This window comes from Ictalurus furcatus, chromosome 9 (genome assembly GCF_023375685.1).
Source record: "Ictalurus furcatus strain D&B chromosome 9, Billie_1.0, whole genome shotgun sequence".
NCBI lineage: Eukaryota > Metazoa > Chordata > Actinopteri > Siluriformes > Ictaluridae > Ictalurus > Ictalurus furcatus.
The window spans coordinates 12,309,415-12,327,044 of record NC_071263.1 but is presented as its reverse complement, the minus strand read 5'-3'; the positions used below and the strand labels follow the sequence as shown (position 1 = coordinate 12,327,044).

At 38.6% G+C, this 17,630-nt stretch overlaps 1 protein-coding gene across 2 annotated transcripts in view; it reads left to right on the top strand.

The window, feature by feature from the left end:
- Positions 1-17,630, top strand: part of rnf144aa (ring finger protein 144aa) — a 38,795-nt gene that overhangs the window by 8,121 nt on the left and 13,044 nt on the right. For both annotated transcript variants that reach the window (XM_053632769.1, XM_053632770.1), the window contains 3 exons: positions 12,471-12,622; positions 15,335-15,439; positions 16,171-16,231. In XM_053632769.1, the coding sequence (XP_053488744.1) occupies positions 12,488-12,622; positions 15,335-15,439; positions 16,171-16,231 (301 nt within the window). In that variant the 5' untranslated portion in view covers positions 12,471-12,487. The remainder of the gene's footprint in view (positions 1-12,470; positions 12,623-15,334; positions 15,440-16,170; positions 16,232-17,630) is intronic.

Sequence of the window (17,630 nt, the reverse complement as noted above, 5' to 3'; positions counted from 1 at the left end):
GTGTAGGCTACAAAGTGTTCAATAATATAATGGGAGGTAGTTGGCTAGGTAAGCACATTAATTTCAGACTATGGAAACTAATGAGTATATGATCATTATCCTGTTGCCAAAATTTTTAATCTAGCGCATCATGTTTCATAGCTCGACAAAAACCCAGTAAGTCATTGGCTAAAGCTATGAGCTCTGGCTTTCTGTCCTCACATCACATGTAAAATAAATAAAAATTCAAGGCTTCATTTTCTGAATGAGAAGGCTTTCCATTAGAAACATAGAATGGCTGTGGGAATTTGCCCATTCACCCGCAAGAGCATTAGTGAGGTTAGGCACTGATGTTGGGGTGAGGAAACCTGGGGCGCAGTTGGCATTCCAATTCATGTGGTTAAGGTCCGGGTTCATGTGGTTGAGGTCCAGTTCACTTAAGTGTCTTCAAACCAATCTTGGCACACCATGTCTTCATGGATAGTGCAAAGTGTCATTGTCATGCTGGAACATATTTGTGCCTCTTGGTTCCAGTGGAGGGAAATTGTAATGCTGGACACAATATGTGTCTTTCTACCATAGTCGGCCACTCCCTTAACCTTGTGGCTGAAGTCACATGTCTGTTTTCACTATTGCAGCTCAGGGTTGGTTTTTGTTTTTTGTTTTTCATGTAATTTATGGAAAGCAGAACCACGAGCGACAACAGATTGCATCTCTGGCTGACCTTGCACTCTTGCTGTCTGCACTTGTCAATAGAAATAAACAGTGGAGATAATGGCTGTCATATCCTTTTAATTTTGTAGACCGAGATGGTATGCCACAGGGGCTCTGGAGAAGATGAAGTCATTTATAATGCTGCTGTTTCAGCCTGAAATGGTGAATTTCAGTGAAACTTTTTCTTTCGCTCCATTCAAGGTCTACTTCCTTATTTAAGTTTAGATTAGCTATAGGCAAACTGATAGCTGATTTACACACTCCGCGAGCACTTTACTAGGAACACCTCTACACATACTTATTCATGCAATTATCCAATCAGCCAACCATGTGGCAGCAGTGAAATGCATAAAATCACGCAGATATGGCCAGCAGCTGCAGGTAATGTTCACGTCAACCTCCAGAATGGGGGGGGGGGATGTGACAACGGAGAATAGCCAGACTGACAAATTCTTCAGTAACTCAGATGACCACTCTGTAGGATTGTGGTGAGTAGAAAAACATCTCAGAATGTACAGCATGTTGAACCTTGAGGCGGTTGAGCTACAACAGCAGACAACCACGTCGATTTCCACTTCTGTCAGCCAAGAGCAGAAAGCTGATGCTGCAGTGGTCACAGACTCACCAAAACAAGACAGTTGAAGACTGGAAAAACGTAGCCTGGCCTGATGAATCTTGATTTCTGCTGAGGCACACATATGGTAGGGTCAGAATTTGGTGCCAACAGCATGAATCCATGGACCCAACCTGCATTGTGTCAACAGTCCAGGCTGGTGGAGGTGGTGTAATGGTGTGGGGAATGTTTTCTTGGCACTCTTTGGGCCTGTTAATACCAATCAATCATCGTTTGAATGCCACACACTATTTGAGTATGTTGCTGATCATGTGCATCTCTTCATGGCCACAATTTACCATCTTTTAATGCTTACTTCCATGTCACAAAGCAAGTCGTCTCAAACTGGTTTCATGAACATGACAATGAGTTCAGTGTTCTTCAGTGGCCTTCAGTCACCATATCTGAATCCAATAGAACACCTTAGGCATGTGGTAAAACGGGAGAGTCACAGCATGAAAGTGCACGTAAAAAATCTACAGGAATTGTGTGATGCAATTATGTCAACATGGACCAAATCTCAAAGGAATGTTTCCAACATCTTGTGGAATTCATGCCATGAACAAATGAGGCTGTTTTGAGAGCAAACAGAGGCTTTAGTATTAGTTAGTGTTCCTAATAATGTGCTCAGTGAGTGTAGATAGTTTGTGTATTATTACTTCATTTTTAAGAAACCGTCACCAGACATTTGTTGATATCTGCCAAGACTGATATGTATTACTATGGTTCTACTAAGTATCTAGTTTCTTAACCATAGTTTTTTTTTAAAACCAGCATGGTTTTATGAAACCAGCATGATCAATGAGAAACAGGTTTCCGTGACAAACCAGCTGTAAACAGGTGATGTCTACAAAATGATCACCTACAGTGTTTTTTTTTTTGTTTGTTTGTTTGCTTGTTTTTTTTCTTCTTAAAACTGTCTGTAAAACAGTCCTTTAATAGTTATTGGTATATGCTGTAATTAAATATTTTCAATCTGACATTTAAATGGGTGCCACTGATGTTCAAATTTATGTAATGAAACATTTATTGTGTTTCAGACCCCTCCGTGAAAGAACATGATCTGTGAATTCGGATTTTATTTTCTTTCCTGATTCTTATTTTAGCTGCCATTTGTAGCACCCTCATACTCTATTTTAATGTTTTAGATTTGTATGTTTCATATGAGTTTACCCTGAGGTTTACTTCAAACTATTTTTTTTTTTCCATATGATTTACGAGCTGTTGAGTTATTCAGTAGAATATTAGCACATTCTTGAATGCTTTTAGGAAACAGGAAAGTACAGCTGGTGTGCTGCATTAACCTCTTTAACTGCCGAGTTAACCGCTGATAATTTCTCCAGGCAAGGAAGGCACTGTTTTTTTTTGTTTTGTTTTGTTATTTTTCTTTTTTTTTTTTTTTCTTTTTTTTTTTTTTAAAAACAAGGGAGTGGAATGTTGATTCATGGGTGAAGACTTGATTTAACCTGTTTGGAACATTCATGACCATTACTATAATGGTTATCTGACCACAGAGAGATGAGAAATGGTACACTCTTTAATTAGTCATTTCAATTCCTTCCTATTAATCATTCGCTTACAGCAGGTTTCAGCATTTCAGTGAGGTGTGTTTCTCCCATCAGGAAAGGAAATTCCCTTTGGGAAGCTGGCGCCGGTTATCTCATCATGCGGAATGCATGCAGTTTGCTTACTTGATCAACATTGAGAGGCGATAAGTGTTTTTGACCTGAACCTTGTTAGTTGATCTTCCTGCTGTATGTCAATCAACGTCATTCATTTTTGGATATTTTAAATAGAGTTGAATATTTAAATCTCGCAGAGCCATCTTTGAGGAGTGCGAAAGCAGAAGGAGGCTTACAGAACTATTATGAAATGACTGCTTTTAATAGAAACTACACCTTTTAATGATGGCAGCATAATCATTGCATGGTGTTATGGACAGAAGGAACAGAACATACTTGTTGGCTCTTAGAGATGGTGCTACCTCTGAAACACTGAGGTTTATTCTAGAGCCAGAAATAAAATAAAGATTATGCGATGAATTTAAGACAGTCAGAGAGGTCACGAAAGCTTTGCAGAAACATCCATAAGTGTTTCTTCTCTAAATTGTCTTCTCCAAAAATTGCCGATTTATTGCATATACCTACGTTGTTGAATTCTGTTTCATTCAGCTAGTTAACAGCAGTAAACTCTGCAGCAGTCTTATCGCTAAAGAAAGAAAAGAAGAACAGTGTGGAAGTGCCTGAGCAAATTATAATTTACATAAAACCATTTCTCATCCAGCCTCATGCAAAATAATTTGCAAAGGGTAGCTTAAGGTTAAGATGGCAAAAACATGGTTCATTGTATCAGCCCATGTTTTTACTTGCACAGAAACCCACAGTAATTGGGTAATGTACTGACTCTTCCAGATCACTAGGTTGTGATTCTGTGGTTGAATCTGTGAAGAAATGAGTGATAAGCATGGAGTGAACTTGGACACAACCAAGCCTAGGCGATATGATGATATAATATCTGTATTGTGATGACTTCACAGGTTTCTGAGATATTAAGGATATTGTGATATGCTTATAACTTGTTTTTAAATAATAATAATTAACACTGGAAATACCTGATTAGATGTTAATGTTTTAAATGATTTTTAAAGGTTTTTGAAAGTGTGGCATGACTTATGTATTGCAGATAGTGCTAACAAGCCTACAGTATATAGAGGGTATGCACGTGACGTCACGGTAGCCGGAACTCGCCGTGGTCACGCCCACTGAATGGCAAAAATACTGAGCGTCAGCATTAGTGTACAGCGTGAATTCTGCGAAAACATAGAAAAAACGCATCTAAAATGGGGGGGGAAAGCTGTTGCGAGATCGACTGTGCTAACGGATTCAACAAGAGTTTGGAGCCATCTTTTTACAGAGTGCCAAAAAGCAATTCAATCTTTTTTTTACTAAGTCGAGCAGTGTAAGTGTAATTTCTTTTGGCATGTGTTGTTTGTTATACAATGATGAATTATTTGCTACATATTTCTTTTTAAACGCTGCCTATTTCCATTAATGAACAACGGGGGCTCGTTCGTTCTCTGACTGTGTTTTACCTTCACAAATATCTAACGTTAAGTGGAAGCAGTGTACGCTACAAACAAACTAGGACTAGCTAGCTTACGGGTTTCCAGATAAAATTATATAATAAAAAAATATTTTTACATACAACCAGAATGTTTTTGTCACTTTAATTTCTCCAACAACCTCCGCCTTGAAGTAGGACCAAGCATTGCCTTCAGGCTTCAGGTACATATAAATGTCGGGAAAACCGATTTCTGGCCACATGCCAACGTTCATGGACCAGAGGTTCTTGGGCAAGTTGTAAGGGTCACTGTCGAGTCCAACGGTCTTTAATTTAAGCTGATAATCGTTAGTTATACTAGCGTTTAAACAGCTTCCCCTATTAAAACCACCCATTTTGCTGGATCTTTTGCCAATCGGTCCGGCCAAGGGGGTGTGTTCCGGTGGGAAAATGACATCAGTGCATACCCTCTATACACCCCCTGAGCACTTATCCAATCAGCGAATCATGGTGCAGCAGTGCAATGCAGGAAATCATGCAGATACAGGCCAAGAGCTTCGGTTAATGTTCACATGAAAGATCAGAATGGGGGGGAAAACTGTGATTTCTGTGATTTTGAGCATAGTATTGTTGGTGGCAGACAGGCTGATTTGAATATTTCAGGAACTGCTGAATCCTGGGATTTTCACTAACGGCAGTCGCTAGAATTCAAACACAATGGTGCACACAAACATCCAGCCTCAGTTCTGCAGGTGGAAATGCCTTGTTGGGAGCAGTCAGAGGAGAATGATGAGACTGGTAGGAACTTCGAGTATGTCTTCGATAACTTGTATAAATAATCACTCTTTACATCAGTGGTGAACAGAAAAGCATCTCAGAATAGAAAACACATCAAGCCTTAAGGTGGATGGGCTACGACAGCAGAAGACCTCACTGGTTCCACGCCTGTCAGCCAAGAACAGGAATCTGTGGATATAATGGGTGCAGGCTCACCAAAACTGGTACACTTATAGATTGGAAAAGCATTGCCTAGTATTGTTTGGTTGACGTTGTGATTTTATGCACTGCACTGCTGCGGTGATTGACTGACTGGATAATTGCATGAATGAGCAGGTGTTCCAGGCATTCCTATTAAAATAGGTGTATGTTGTGATTCATAGTATGTATTATAGAAATGTCTTCAGGTGTTATGATATGATATATTGATTTTTGTAATATCACCCACCCTTAGACACTTTGAGATGGGGCTTAATGGAGTAAAGCCTTGTTGCTCATAGAACAAACAGTAACTGACATTGTGGTTTCAATTTCATTACAGCAGAAAATGTAGTCTGTGTCGTAAGGAACATCAGGAGGAAGACATTTTAGATTAGTGTAACCTGGTTTTAATATAGAGAGATTTCTTTCTAATTGTTTATAACTGTTTTGTTTCTAATTGTTTTGTTATCACCAAAAGATAAAACAAAGACAAATTTTCACAGACTCCTTTGCTCATATTTACCAAGGGTGCCAAAATTAGTGGATGGCACTGCATATTTATTTCATTTCAAAAAGTGCAGTACATTTTCATGGTACCGTCAGTACTGTTTATTTTTGTAATAACATTCAGTGATATTTTACTTTGAGCATTATGTTTTCATTCTATCAGTTTTATAGAATAATCAGTTGATTAATCAGTTATCAGCAGGCACTGCCCAACCCGGTTATTGGTATCAGTAAAATCCACTATCGGTTGGCCTCTAATTAAAGCTCAGTGATCAAAGCAGGGTCTGCATTGGGTAGCGTTGCTGTCTTACAGCTCAAGGGTCTGGGTTTCTGTCCTTTGTGTGGGGTTTCACTGGTTCTCAATGTGTGTGTATGTCTCTGCGTGTGTGTCTATGTATATATAAATGTCTTCTGGGTACTGTGGTTTCCTCTCACTTGTCATATGACTTTGTGGGGTTGTTGTTGTTGTGGTGTTTTGTTTTACCAGAAAAAAATTGACAAAGATGCAGCCTTTCATATCTTTTCCTTCCCACCCCATAATGAAGTCTCGTTCTTCATATGGTTGCAATATTTTTTTTCTTTCTTTCTTTTTTTTTGAGTAGTTTGATTTGATAACTTTAGGTTCTAAAGTAAGTGTTCCCTAGCTGTCAGAGTTAGGGCTGTTTTTGTTCTTTGTGTGTGGAGTATACGATTGTAGACGGTCATTGCACTGGAGTGAAAGAATTTAGGCTAAACTGGAGACTGTCAGATCATCAGAGAGGTGATTACAGTTGCACATAAAACTGTTGTAATTGGACTTCTCGGCTCTATTTATAGAATGAGGGTGACAATAGGAAGGAGGTCTGTTTTTCTTCTATTGAAGTTTCAGGGCTTCAAGGTTGCACTATGCATCTTTTTATGTTTTTCCCGAAAACATGCATAGATGAGTTTAGTATCAGAGTGCATCAAAGCTGTTGCTATGTTTGGAAGCGGAGACTGAATGGTTGCTCTGGTAACAAGCGAAAACCTGTCTTCTAGCCCTGCTGTGAATGTGCGTAGCTTTAGCAACTATAGGTAGTTCATGACATTGACTTTAAGCAATCTTTGACACCGATATAAAATTAATACTCATCAAGCAGATATCCCTTAACACACACTAACTGCTGGTTAGGTTTAATGAAGGGAACATTACTGAATCACAGCTGTCTCATATGGTGTGAAGACGATTCTGCTGTCACACATTTCAAGACCAGTGCAGGTATGTCTATCTGCTTGCTTTGAATACATTAGGTAGTATGTATGTATGTATATTTATGTATGTGTTTATGTATGTATATGTTAGACTGAGCTTATAAGGCAGCAAAGAGGGCCTCATTGATTGTATAGAATGTAGGTAATAGGACAGATTTGATAAAGCTGGCGTGATGAAACAAATTAAATAAAGCATTAAATCCTTAAATTCAGTAGCTTTGTATTTTTCAGGAAAGCAGTGTAGTTGCAAGACTGAGGATTTTTTTTTTTAACGTTTGTATTTGTACAAAATAAATTCCACCTAGTTCCCTTTTGTCATTTCTATGCATGTTTTTCTTGTGATGCTAACTCTGATCACGTTAATGTAATTTAAGGAGGAGGTGATGTCAGCATGTAAGATGTCCTACTTTCTCCATGAGACTTATCTACTAAATAAATTTTAAAAAAAGTTTTAGGAAGACAAACTCTTTATATAGATGATTATGTGCAAATTAACTTCAGAGTTTTGTCCAGAAACAAAGCACAAAGCAATTTGTGTCCCAGCAGGGTGGAATCGAGAACAGATGCTACACGCTCGCTGTAAGACAGAACACCGAACAAGCGCCGCTTTCCTACAAGGTGCTTAATTTTGTTGTGTGAGACTAAACAGCGAAGTTCATTTAATAGCTATGTGAGCAGATAAAATTACTGTTTTCTCCTTTCATGGTGACAGCAGTAGAATTTTAATGTAGAAAAACTCAACAATTTGGAAGCTTTGTTGTTTCTGATGACTTGCAGCGGAATAATGAACATGTGGTAAATTATGCAACAGCAGGATTTTTTTAGCATATATTTGGTACCATGTTTTCATGCTGATCGGTTTATGACTGGGATGAAAAGACAATGGGTGCATGTTCCTGTTGTTCTTAATCCTACTGAATCTATTGATGTTATGGCATCTATATATCATTTCTATGTTGTAGTTCATGTCACTGTATTAATAAAATGTATATATTTATTATAAAACAGTTTTATGATGAAACCTAAATGCTGCAAAACTAGTGATGCATCAATACCAATCCCCACCCCCACTACTTGTTGCTACAGATAATCTATTTAATATTAAGCAATTCGGGACAGCATGGAATATTTTATTTAGCTCTGTTTGTTTTTTGCTGCCATTTGCTTCTAGCGATGACCTCCTTGTGCTGAGGTATTTAACATGTCATTGACTTTAAACGGTATCTTTACAAAGTGTGAGAACAGAACTGAGTGTTGTATCAGTAAGCATGGTCATTAAAATTGAGCAGAGTGTAGACACAAGGTACACTTGGCTCAGTGCTTGCAGAACGGAAGTGCTCCCACGTGCAACAGTCTGCATTGCTCACTACACTGCTCCATGCTTGAGACTACTTTTGCAGTCCCTCCAGGATTTTGTGATCGTAGAAATGAATGCAAAAGCGAGCAAACGGCACAATATTCAGAGGAGCTTGCAATTTTTCAAAATTACTGCAGATTTGGGCCAAGGCGCATCCGGTGACGTCATCACAACGCTCGTTCAGCCAAACCCCTCGTCGATTCATGTGCAACAAACATGAATATAGCTAAAAGGTCATATTTACCAATGATCATCACCGTGAAAGTCCGTGCAGAACTATTTCCTGCAATTACAATTTTGCCTATTCAAGTAATTTTCCACAAAAAAAAGCACACACAATTTTGCATCTCAAATGTCACAAAAAACCACTGTAAAAGCAAACATTTTTGGCTGCAACAATCACAAAAGAACTCTGTGAAATTCTGCACACACTGCTTTTGTCTGCAAACCTTGTGCTCGTTTTTCATGACCACTCTTGTTGATATTACTTTGCATGCTTAGATTCACCGTTCTCGCCCTCTCTATTAAACATACTTGTTTCAACTCCATGAGATGTTTTATTAGGTCACTTGTATTGTAGGATGATGCTGAAGTTCCTCCTCTTGATATTTTCACAAAGCACAGTTTGCAGTCTGCTTTGTTTGATTGGCATCACTAATTGTTAAATATCTTGCAATCACAATAAGAAAAAATATTTTTTGGAACATTTAATATCCACTGCTGCTTGGCTGAGGTCGTGCACACATTTGCAATGTGTTATGCAGTGCTGAAGAATGATAAGACTGCTAACAGAGGTGGATAGGGAATGTGGCAGCGATGGATGGATGTGGAATACAGAGCAGCAGGACATGGCAGAATGAGGAGAGGCTGAGGGATGATGTAAGCCTGAACTGTGCATACAGAATTAGCTAAATTGGCTTTGACTTAAGATTAGGTGCTATGCTGCTCAACACTGAGGACTTTTATGAGGATGATGGAATTACAGTATGTGATGGTATTTTTTTTTTCACAAATAAAAATCATGTTAGTGCCTTAAAGCATCCACAAATCACCTTGCTGGATCTGAATAGCAGAAACCTTGTCTTGTTCATAAAGAAAAAAATGTCTGACCTTCTGTGGCTTAACGCAACAGTCTAGCTGGTCGACTGAAACAAATTAATCAAAGAAATGATTTAGGGAATATCACATGAGAGGTTAGGCTACAACCAGTGTGATGGTATAGTATTATAAATCTGAAATAGTGATGGTTGCAAGATTTTTACAGGGTGACCTACTTTTTCCAGAGAACGTTATTCATTCCATCTTCTTATCAAATGTGATGATAAAAATAGTTATCATAAAAAATGTAATATTTCCTGCAGTGCCAATTCATGTTGTCTTTGAAAATATGCATTAGCGTTGAAAATTCATTCATATAGTCACTTTTTTTTTCTTACACTTATTTTGTAAAAGATTGTGAATTTTCAGTGTGGCATTAAATATCATCAAAACATAACTTATTCTCAGTTAATTTCACAGTATGTTCCACCCAGAACTGGTTCTGTAGAGATTAAACTAAACCGTGCACAAAATGAACTTCAATAAACAGATTAATTTTCGGGTTAAAAAAACAGTGGGCTGGTTTAGCCAGTGAACTAAACTGTTTCACCAATAGGGGAGAATCTCTGCTATAAAGAAAGAGACTCGTTTCTGTCATAATTTTTTTTGTTGTTGTTCTGCAGGAAAGATATAAGGTCTAATTTGTAAATATATTTCACCAAAGACAATGTGGGAATGTTCTTAATTTACTTATAATCTTGCTTAGGCTAATTTCCTGCAGAGATAAGACTGGGTAACGAAAAAAAGTCTGCCAAAAGATGATGGTGAAAGCCAAGCTTTAATTTGGATAGTTGTGTTTTATTTATATGAACATAGTCCTTGTTCACTATTTGGGGTAACTAGCCTTTAAAATGCTTTAACTTTAATTATGGTGGTTGAGATCCACTTTATGGCCAAAAATGTGTGGACAACTGACCAATATTTGAGCCATCCCCAAACTGTTGCCACAAAGATGGAAGCACACAATTGGCGAGAGTGTCTTTGTATGCTGTAGCGTTACGATTTCCCTTCACTTTAACTAAAGGGCTCAAACATGTTTCGTCATGACGATGCCTTTGTGCACAAAGCGAGGTCCATCATAGACATGGTTTGCCAGGGTTGCTGTGGAAGAACTCGAGTGGCCCAAACCTTGACCTCAACCCCACTGAACACCTTTGGGATGAACTGGAATGACGACTCCGTCCCAGGCCTCCTTGTCCCTGAATGGGCAGAAATTCCCACAGCCACATTCCAAAATCTAGTGGCAAGCCTTCACAGAAGACTGGAGGATGTTATAACACTAAATGTATTAATGCCCATGGTTTTCGAATGGACACACAGGGGTGGGATAGTCAGGTGTAGACATACTTTTGACCATACAGTGAACATACAAAAGAGAAACATACTTCAGTTCAGGAATGTCTGTAGTTTTTCAGTAACCGTAATCGAAAATGTTACAATTTCCTCATGAGAAGGGTTGCCACACGCATGAGCTGACACGAAAAAATAAACAGGTCAATAACAGTAATGTCTAGATGGGTATTTGCCAAAATTGAAATAATTGTTGCATAACTTGCAGCTGATCTTAATTGCAGTTTCAATTCTGAGTTAGTGAGCATCTGTCCATGCACTGTTACACACTTTCTGAACTTATTGATTGAAGCGGCTTAGATCTCTCCACCCTTCAGTGCTTGCAGTGCTAGCAGCTTTTTTTTTTCCCCCTCTATTGGAAAAGAGTGCATGAGCAAATGCTCATAAATGAAGTTCTGAGTAGTGTTTGTCTCCCACCATGGCTGCCTTTCAATAGCTAATGCTATTGTTCCACACTCTGATTGACCTAAAGTAGCTTTTAATGGTTTCAACAGGCTTCCCACCAGAAACATTTAAAAGGTTCTGACTGGTCAGAAGCATTGCCCTGTCCACTTGTCAATAGTTCGGGTGTCAGCCTCAGAGATGCACTCAAGCTTGGGAACTCAGATATTCTCTTTCTCTCTCCAGCTGTGTGAAATTCTGTCACAGGTGCTCCTTCACTAACCACAGAAGCCCTTTGACAGCATTTGACGTTGACTTTCACATAAGCGTTTCCTGTAAACACTTCAGACACAAACCGGTCTGTGTGGCGGAGCCCGGCTCACAATGAGAAACAGGAAGGCGCAGAGAGAGATGCCTGCCAAAAATAATCCTCCTCCCTCGGTCTGCAGAGGGAGGACTGGAGGCACAAGCAAGTGTGATTTCTGCACCTTTTTTTAGAGCCAGAGTGGGGTTCCAACAAAAGAAGCCTGAAAAGATCGCCGTTTCCTCTCCGCCTCTCAGTCTGTTGTGTGGGCTTGTGTGACGGAGCATTTTAGGCTCAACTCAAATCTTATTCCATTAAAGTTCCATTCTGCGAAGTTATTCAGGAAGCACTTCCACAAGCTCATGCCGAACACATCTGACCTTTTCTCAGTGGAATCTATTGGACCTTTCCACATGCAGTCATACCTTAAAATACATCTAGTGTTGATCACTTTGTTAGTGTTGTTGGCACTGTGAATTATGAAAGCACTTAGCGTTACAGCTGTCTGTAAAGATTGCCATCAGTTGAGCTGTATAAAAGGCTGTTTAGGAAAAAGGGCACTGGAGGGCAGATCGTTTAGTTCTAGGGTCATCAGGTTCGTGAATTACTGAGCACCATTTCACAAACTCACTGTACCAGATTCTTATCTCCTGTCTTCCTCATAACTTTCATCACTCTGATCTTAACTCTGAGAAAGGCACTGAATATTGTTCATTCCTTTATTAGGGGACCAAGCACAAGATGTTCATCTATGGTCTCTTTAGGGTCCTTTGTAACTTGTCAGGAATTGTCCACTGACGGTACTGTTTGCAAAGGTTGCTTGGACCCCTCAGATCACAGCTTGCAGCCATCTTTTTTATTTGTATTACTTTGTAAGAGAAAAACTTCTGTCTTTGCAGTTGTGCCGTCAGGAACCATGACGACGGCTCGCTATAGGCCCACCTGGGACCTGGCTCTGGACCCGCTGGTATCCTGTAAGCTGTGTCTAGGAGAGTTCCCCCTGGAGCAGATGACCACCATAACACAGTGTCAGTGTGTGTTCTGCACGCTGGTGAGTACAAGTCCGTTCATCCAATCTCATTTTCTCAGATAACCAACCACCACGGCTGCTGTACCCAGAGAAACAGAGATGAGTTTAAGCATGCACGCGTTCCTGGGTAGCTAACCGTGTATGAAATTAATCATTTGATGATTTTAGATTAGCTTGTGGAGGATGGAAAGTGAAATATTGGTGCTTTTCTCTGTGTTTTTGTGTGGCTGGGCTTGTGGTAGACTTGGCTGTTAACGTTTACTGTTTACATACTGAATTTTCTTTCTCTGCCCTTTGCTTTCTACTCTTGGAGCCAAAATCAATTCTAGTTATATTATTCCATTTTGGTCTGCAGTCTGTGCGTATTGGCTTTTCCACCACTGTCTTTGGCATCACTGTCATCATTCACTTTGTTCATATAGCACCTGCCTTATTTTAAAATGCAGCTCAAACTGATTTACAGCATGTGCAAATAAATCCAACATGGTAGCCACAAACATCAATTAAATAAATGTCCGTAACATGAATTCAGTTATGTTTAATATGAAGTGTAAAACTAAGGTAGAAGTAAATCAATTTAATTTATCGCTATGTAACACGGATTATTACGTACATTGTTTAAAATCCAATTTTCTAAACATTTTCAACATTTTTATACAGCTGGAATTTAAAGGGGAGCATTCATAGGTTTTAACAGTGCTCTCTATCACTAAAAAAAACAACAGTTAGAGGCCAAGTTGTTATGCCCACATGGCTAAGTGTGATTCAGTTCCAGGAGTAAACATTGGAAGCAGCTCTTGTTCTCTCATGCCCCCTGTGGTGGCGTGCGGTGCTGGTACAAGCTTCCCCTTTACACTGATCTGAGGCCAGGTTCATTATTCCACTTGTGATGCTAAAGGAAGAGGAAAAGGTTTTGCCTAGGTGTGGTAAGGTTCATTCAAACACCAGCGAGCCTTGTCTGCTAGTGAGAACTGTCACAACGTAGTAAAGCAGTGCTTAAAGGTGTCAGTCTAATTTTTCTTACCAGTAACACAAATAAGCTGGGAAAATATGTGGAACATGATAAAAAATGATAGCTTAAGCCATGACCTCAGGTGAAAAGTATTACGCGCTGAGAAAACCCCTTTGGAAAACTGTGCTACGGTCTGGAATGCATGTTTGTTTTTACATGGATATCCTGTCAGTCATTTTATAGACACTCCCTCATACTCCTTCACAGGAAACTTCGTTTCTACTTGGATAATCATTGGGACCATATAATCTCCACCAGTTACCAAATAGGACACTCCAGACTCACTCACAAGTTTGTTAACTAGTGAAGATCCTCCTTTAGGCCCCTTATGCCAAAATCCAGTATTTCTGAGGCAGATTTTAATGGACTGTCATGGACTCTTTTTATTCGGTTGATTTGTATGAAAAGGTTTTTAATGAAGTGAGACCAAATTTGGTTTGAGATTTTTTTTTTTTTTAAAAAAACAATTTTTTATTGAAGATAAAACTTTAAAAAAAAAAAAAAAAAAAAAAAAAAAAAAAACTTCTGTAAATTCTTCAGATGTTGTTCATGGGTGGGGAAAAAAGGGGCAGACTCAAAGAGTTTTTAAAAAAGAAACATTCAAATCTTATTCAGCTCCAGCTAGTTAACCAATAGAGACCTAATCTTGCCAAATTCTGAGAAATCTTACCTAATGCACCTTTAAGATGATGATAACTTTATAGTTGAATTCTCAAATCTGATTGGCCATAAGGGGATTAATTTTGAGAGAATAAAAGAGAGGCTGGTCGGAACGAGCTATAGATATAACAGGAGCTTATTTTGCAGACGCTCCACAGCACACGTGTAATGTAAAACTGTAAACGGTTAAAGCTGTGATGTGTCCTTTGTTAATGAATTAAACATTATAATTTTTGGCCAACCGTTGTGGTACAAGAGGAATAAAGCACAATTATTGGTGAAAAAAAATCAACTTCAGCTTCATAACACCATCGTTGATTTAAGAGGTAGTCTAACAACCTACTTCTTCCTAAAGTACTTTAATTAGCAATTTTTTATTCATTTACCCTCCACTTTATTAGGAACACCTTCACATTCATGCAGTTATCTAATCAGCCAGTCATGTGGCTGCAGTGCATAGAATCATGCAGATACAGGTCAAGAGCTTTGTGTTCACGTCAAACATCAGAGTGAAGAAAAAGTGTGATCTCTGTGACTTTGATCATGGCATGGATGTTGGTACCAGATGGGCTGGTTTGAGTATTTCAGAAACTGCTGATCTCCTTGGATTTTCACACAGTCTCTAGAGTTTACACAGAGTGCTGCGAAAAAAAAAAAAAGAAAAAAAATTGAGTGAGCAACAGTTCAACAATGAGCAAAGTCACAGCGATCACATTGTTTCCCCATTCTGATGTTTGATGTGACCATTTACTGAAGCTCTTAACCTTTATTTGCATGATTTTATGCATTGCACTGCTGCCACTTGATTGGCTGATTAGTAGTTGCATGAATGTACAGATGTTCCTAATATAGTGGACGGTGAGTGTATATTCCAGTTCTATACACCCTTAATTACATGCATTATTTGAAAAGTATACAGAACATATATGCATCTGTTATGGATTCTTACCACCAAGTGTATTTGGTTTAGACTTGTATGTTGAGCAGATAAGCTAAGAGCAGTCCTTGCTGAGGAACAATTTCTCTTTTTTTTTCTTTTCTTTTTTTTTCCTTCCCTCCAGTGCCTGAAGCAATATGTGGAGCTTCTCATTAAAGAAGGCCTTGAAACTGCTATTAGCTGTCCGGATTCTGCCTGTCCAAAACGAGGACATTTACAAGAAAATGAGGTAATTTCAGTGCAGACTTTTCTATTGCTTTGAATGTTGAAACATCAATTCTTTATTTATTTACTTACTTACTTAATTATATATGTCTTCATGTTTTGCCCTGAATCAAACATGCATCATCAGAAAGTTTGCCACTACAAAATGAAAATGATATTTTTGAGCTCAGCAGTCTCATTTTTCAGAAACTCAGCAACAGCCATGTCCATAAGTAATAAGCAAAACAAATTACACTTGTCTTTATGAAAAATGACCTCTCCTCAGAGCAATAACTAAAGCGGATTTATTTGTCTGAATATTGGCATTTTAAGTAGTGATTGCTTACATAAAATCTTCAGTGTGTGTATGCTGGTCAACTCCTCCTGCAATATGCATTGTAATATTAAGGGAAGAGACTGGTCATGGACAAGAGCTTTTAAAATAAATCTCAGCCTCTGTGTTGATTTTTGACACACACTGGATGAGGCTTAGTGAGGTTAAGTGCTTTGGGTTAAGTGTGTGATCCTTGGTTCACCTGCAGTGGATTGCTGTGTGGTACAACCCTGTGTTCAAACCCAGCAGTGTGTCACTGAGGCTTTGTCTGACCAAGAGCTTTAATTTCTTTCACTACTGAGTGCCTCTGTTTATAGGGTCTTTTAATGCTGTTACTCGTTTTCTCTCTCTCTCTCTCTCTCTCTCTCTCTCTCTCTCTCTCTCTCTCCCACTCACTTACACATGCGCTCTCTCATACACAGATTGAGTGCATGGTGGCGTCAGAGATAATGCAGAGATACAGGAAGCTGCAGTTTGAAAAAGGTGAGTCGGAAGCGCCTCTGTCCATTAAGTTTGCTGGAAAAGATATTCGATCAATGTGTAAAATCATGCATGTGGTTAAGTGCATAAGGGAAATGAGATGCTTTTTGACCTGGTACAACTTGGCTGTATGTGTCCGTGCGCAGTGAATGTCATAAACATGGAGACCAAAAATCGGATTAAAATGTTTGGACAGGATGGTTGGTGCTGGAAATGTATAATATGCTGCACCCTTTTTTTCCTACCTACCTACCTGCCCAACCAAAAACAAGAGAAAATGTAATAACCCCAGAATTAATGGCACTCACCCTTACTGATTAGCAGAAAATAATAGGTATTAGCAATAATGTAGTATGTACAAAGTACTAGTTACCATGTACAAGCACTGACAAAAATATTGTGACCTCGGTATTATAAGCTTCTCTGTAGCATTTTGGTTGAAAAGGAGTTAACCACATACACTTCATTGCTGTATTCTTATGTTCTTGCATCCTTTGTTCTGTGTACAAAGCACCAGGCCAGCATAAAGCTGGAATCTGCAGATAACAAGGTCAGCATAAAGCCAAACTAAAGCCAAGCACCGGCAGTCTCTTTTTATACACACCCACTGCTGTCTGACAAGACACCATACACAGTGTTGACTGATCTTGTACAACACCAGAATACATCCCACAACTTTGGCTTTATTCTATTAATTAGGCAAATCAAAATAACAAATTAAAGATATTGATAAAATGGCCTACATCCCATACAGACAATATGATTTCATGATCTTGATTTAATATCTAGTGTTTTTCTTTAAATTGTGTGCACAATGAACTGTACATGATATGCGAAATAAGAAGATGCTGGATCAAGTGCTATTTTATAAACTACTGAATAATAAGGGTGGAAGCCTTAAAGTTAAAACAAATTTGCAGTGACTCACTTGACTCACTTGATGATTACAAATAGGACTGTTTGTAATGCAGCAGTATTTTTGGCAATATACTACACTACATTGTATCATCAAATTATTATTATAATTTTATTTTCCATTTTTTGGCTCTTTCTTTTATGTTACATCATATTACAGCTGAGGGCAAAGTAAACAAATAAAATTAAAGAATAACACTCTTGTTTCCTGTTATTTGGGGGGGGGGGGGGGTTGGGGTTAAATGCAAGTATTTGTGTCTGAAGGCAGTGGTCTAGGTGTGAGCTACACACATGTAATTTAAATAATCTGATTGGGAAGCTCAGAAAATCAACCTGAGTGCCTGCATACACTGTTTCCGAATATGAGGAAATTTCCTTCCATATATATTCATGTAACCTTTAACATAAGTTGTTAACTCTGAATAAGGTCCAGTGTTTACATATGCAGCAAATCTGATAGAAGCATTGGTATGGCATGAAGTTGATT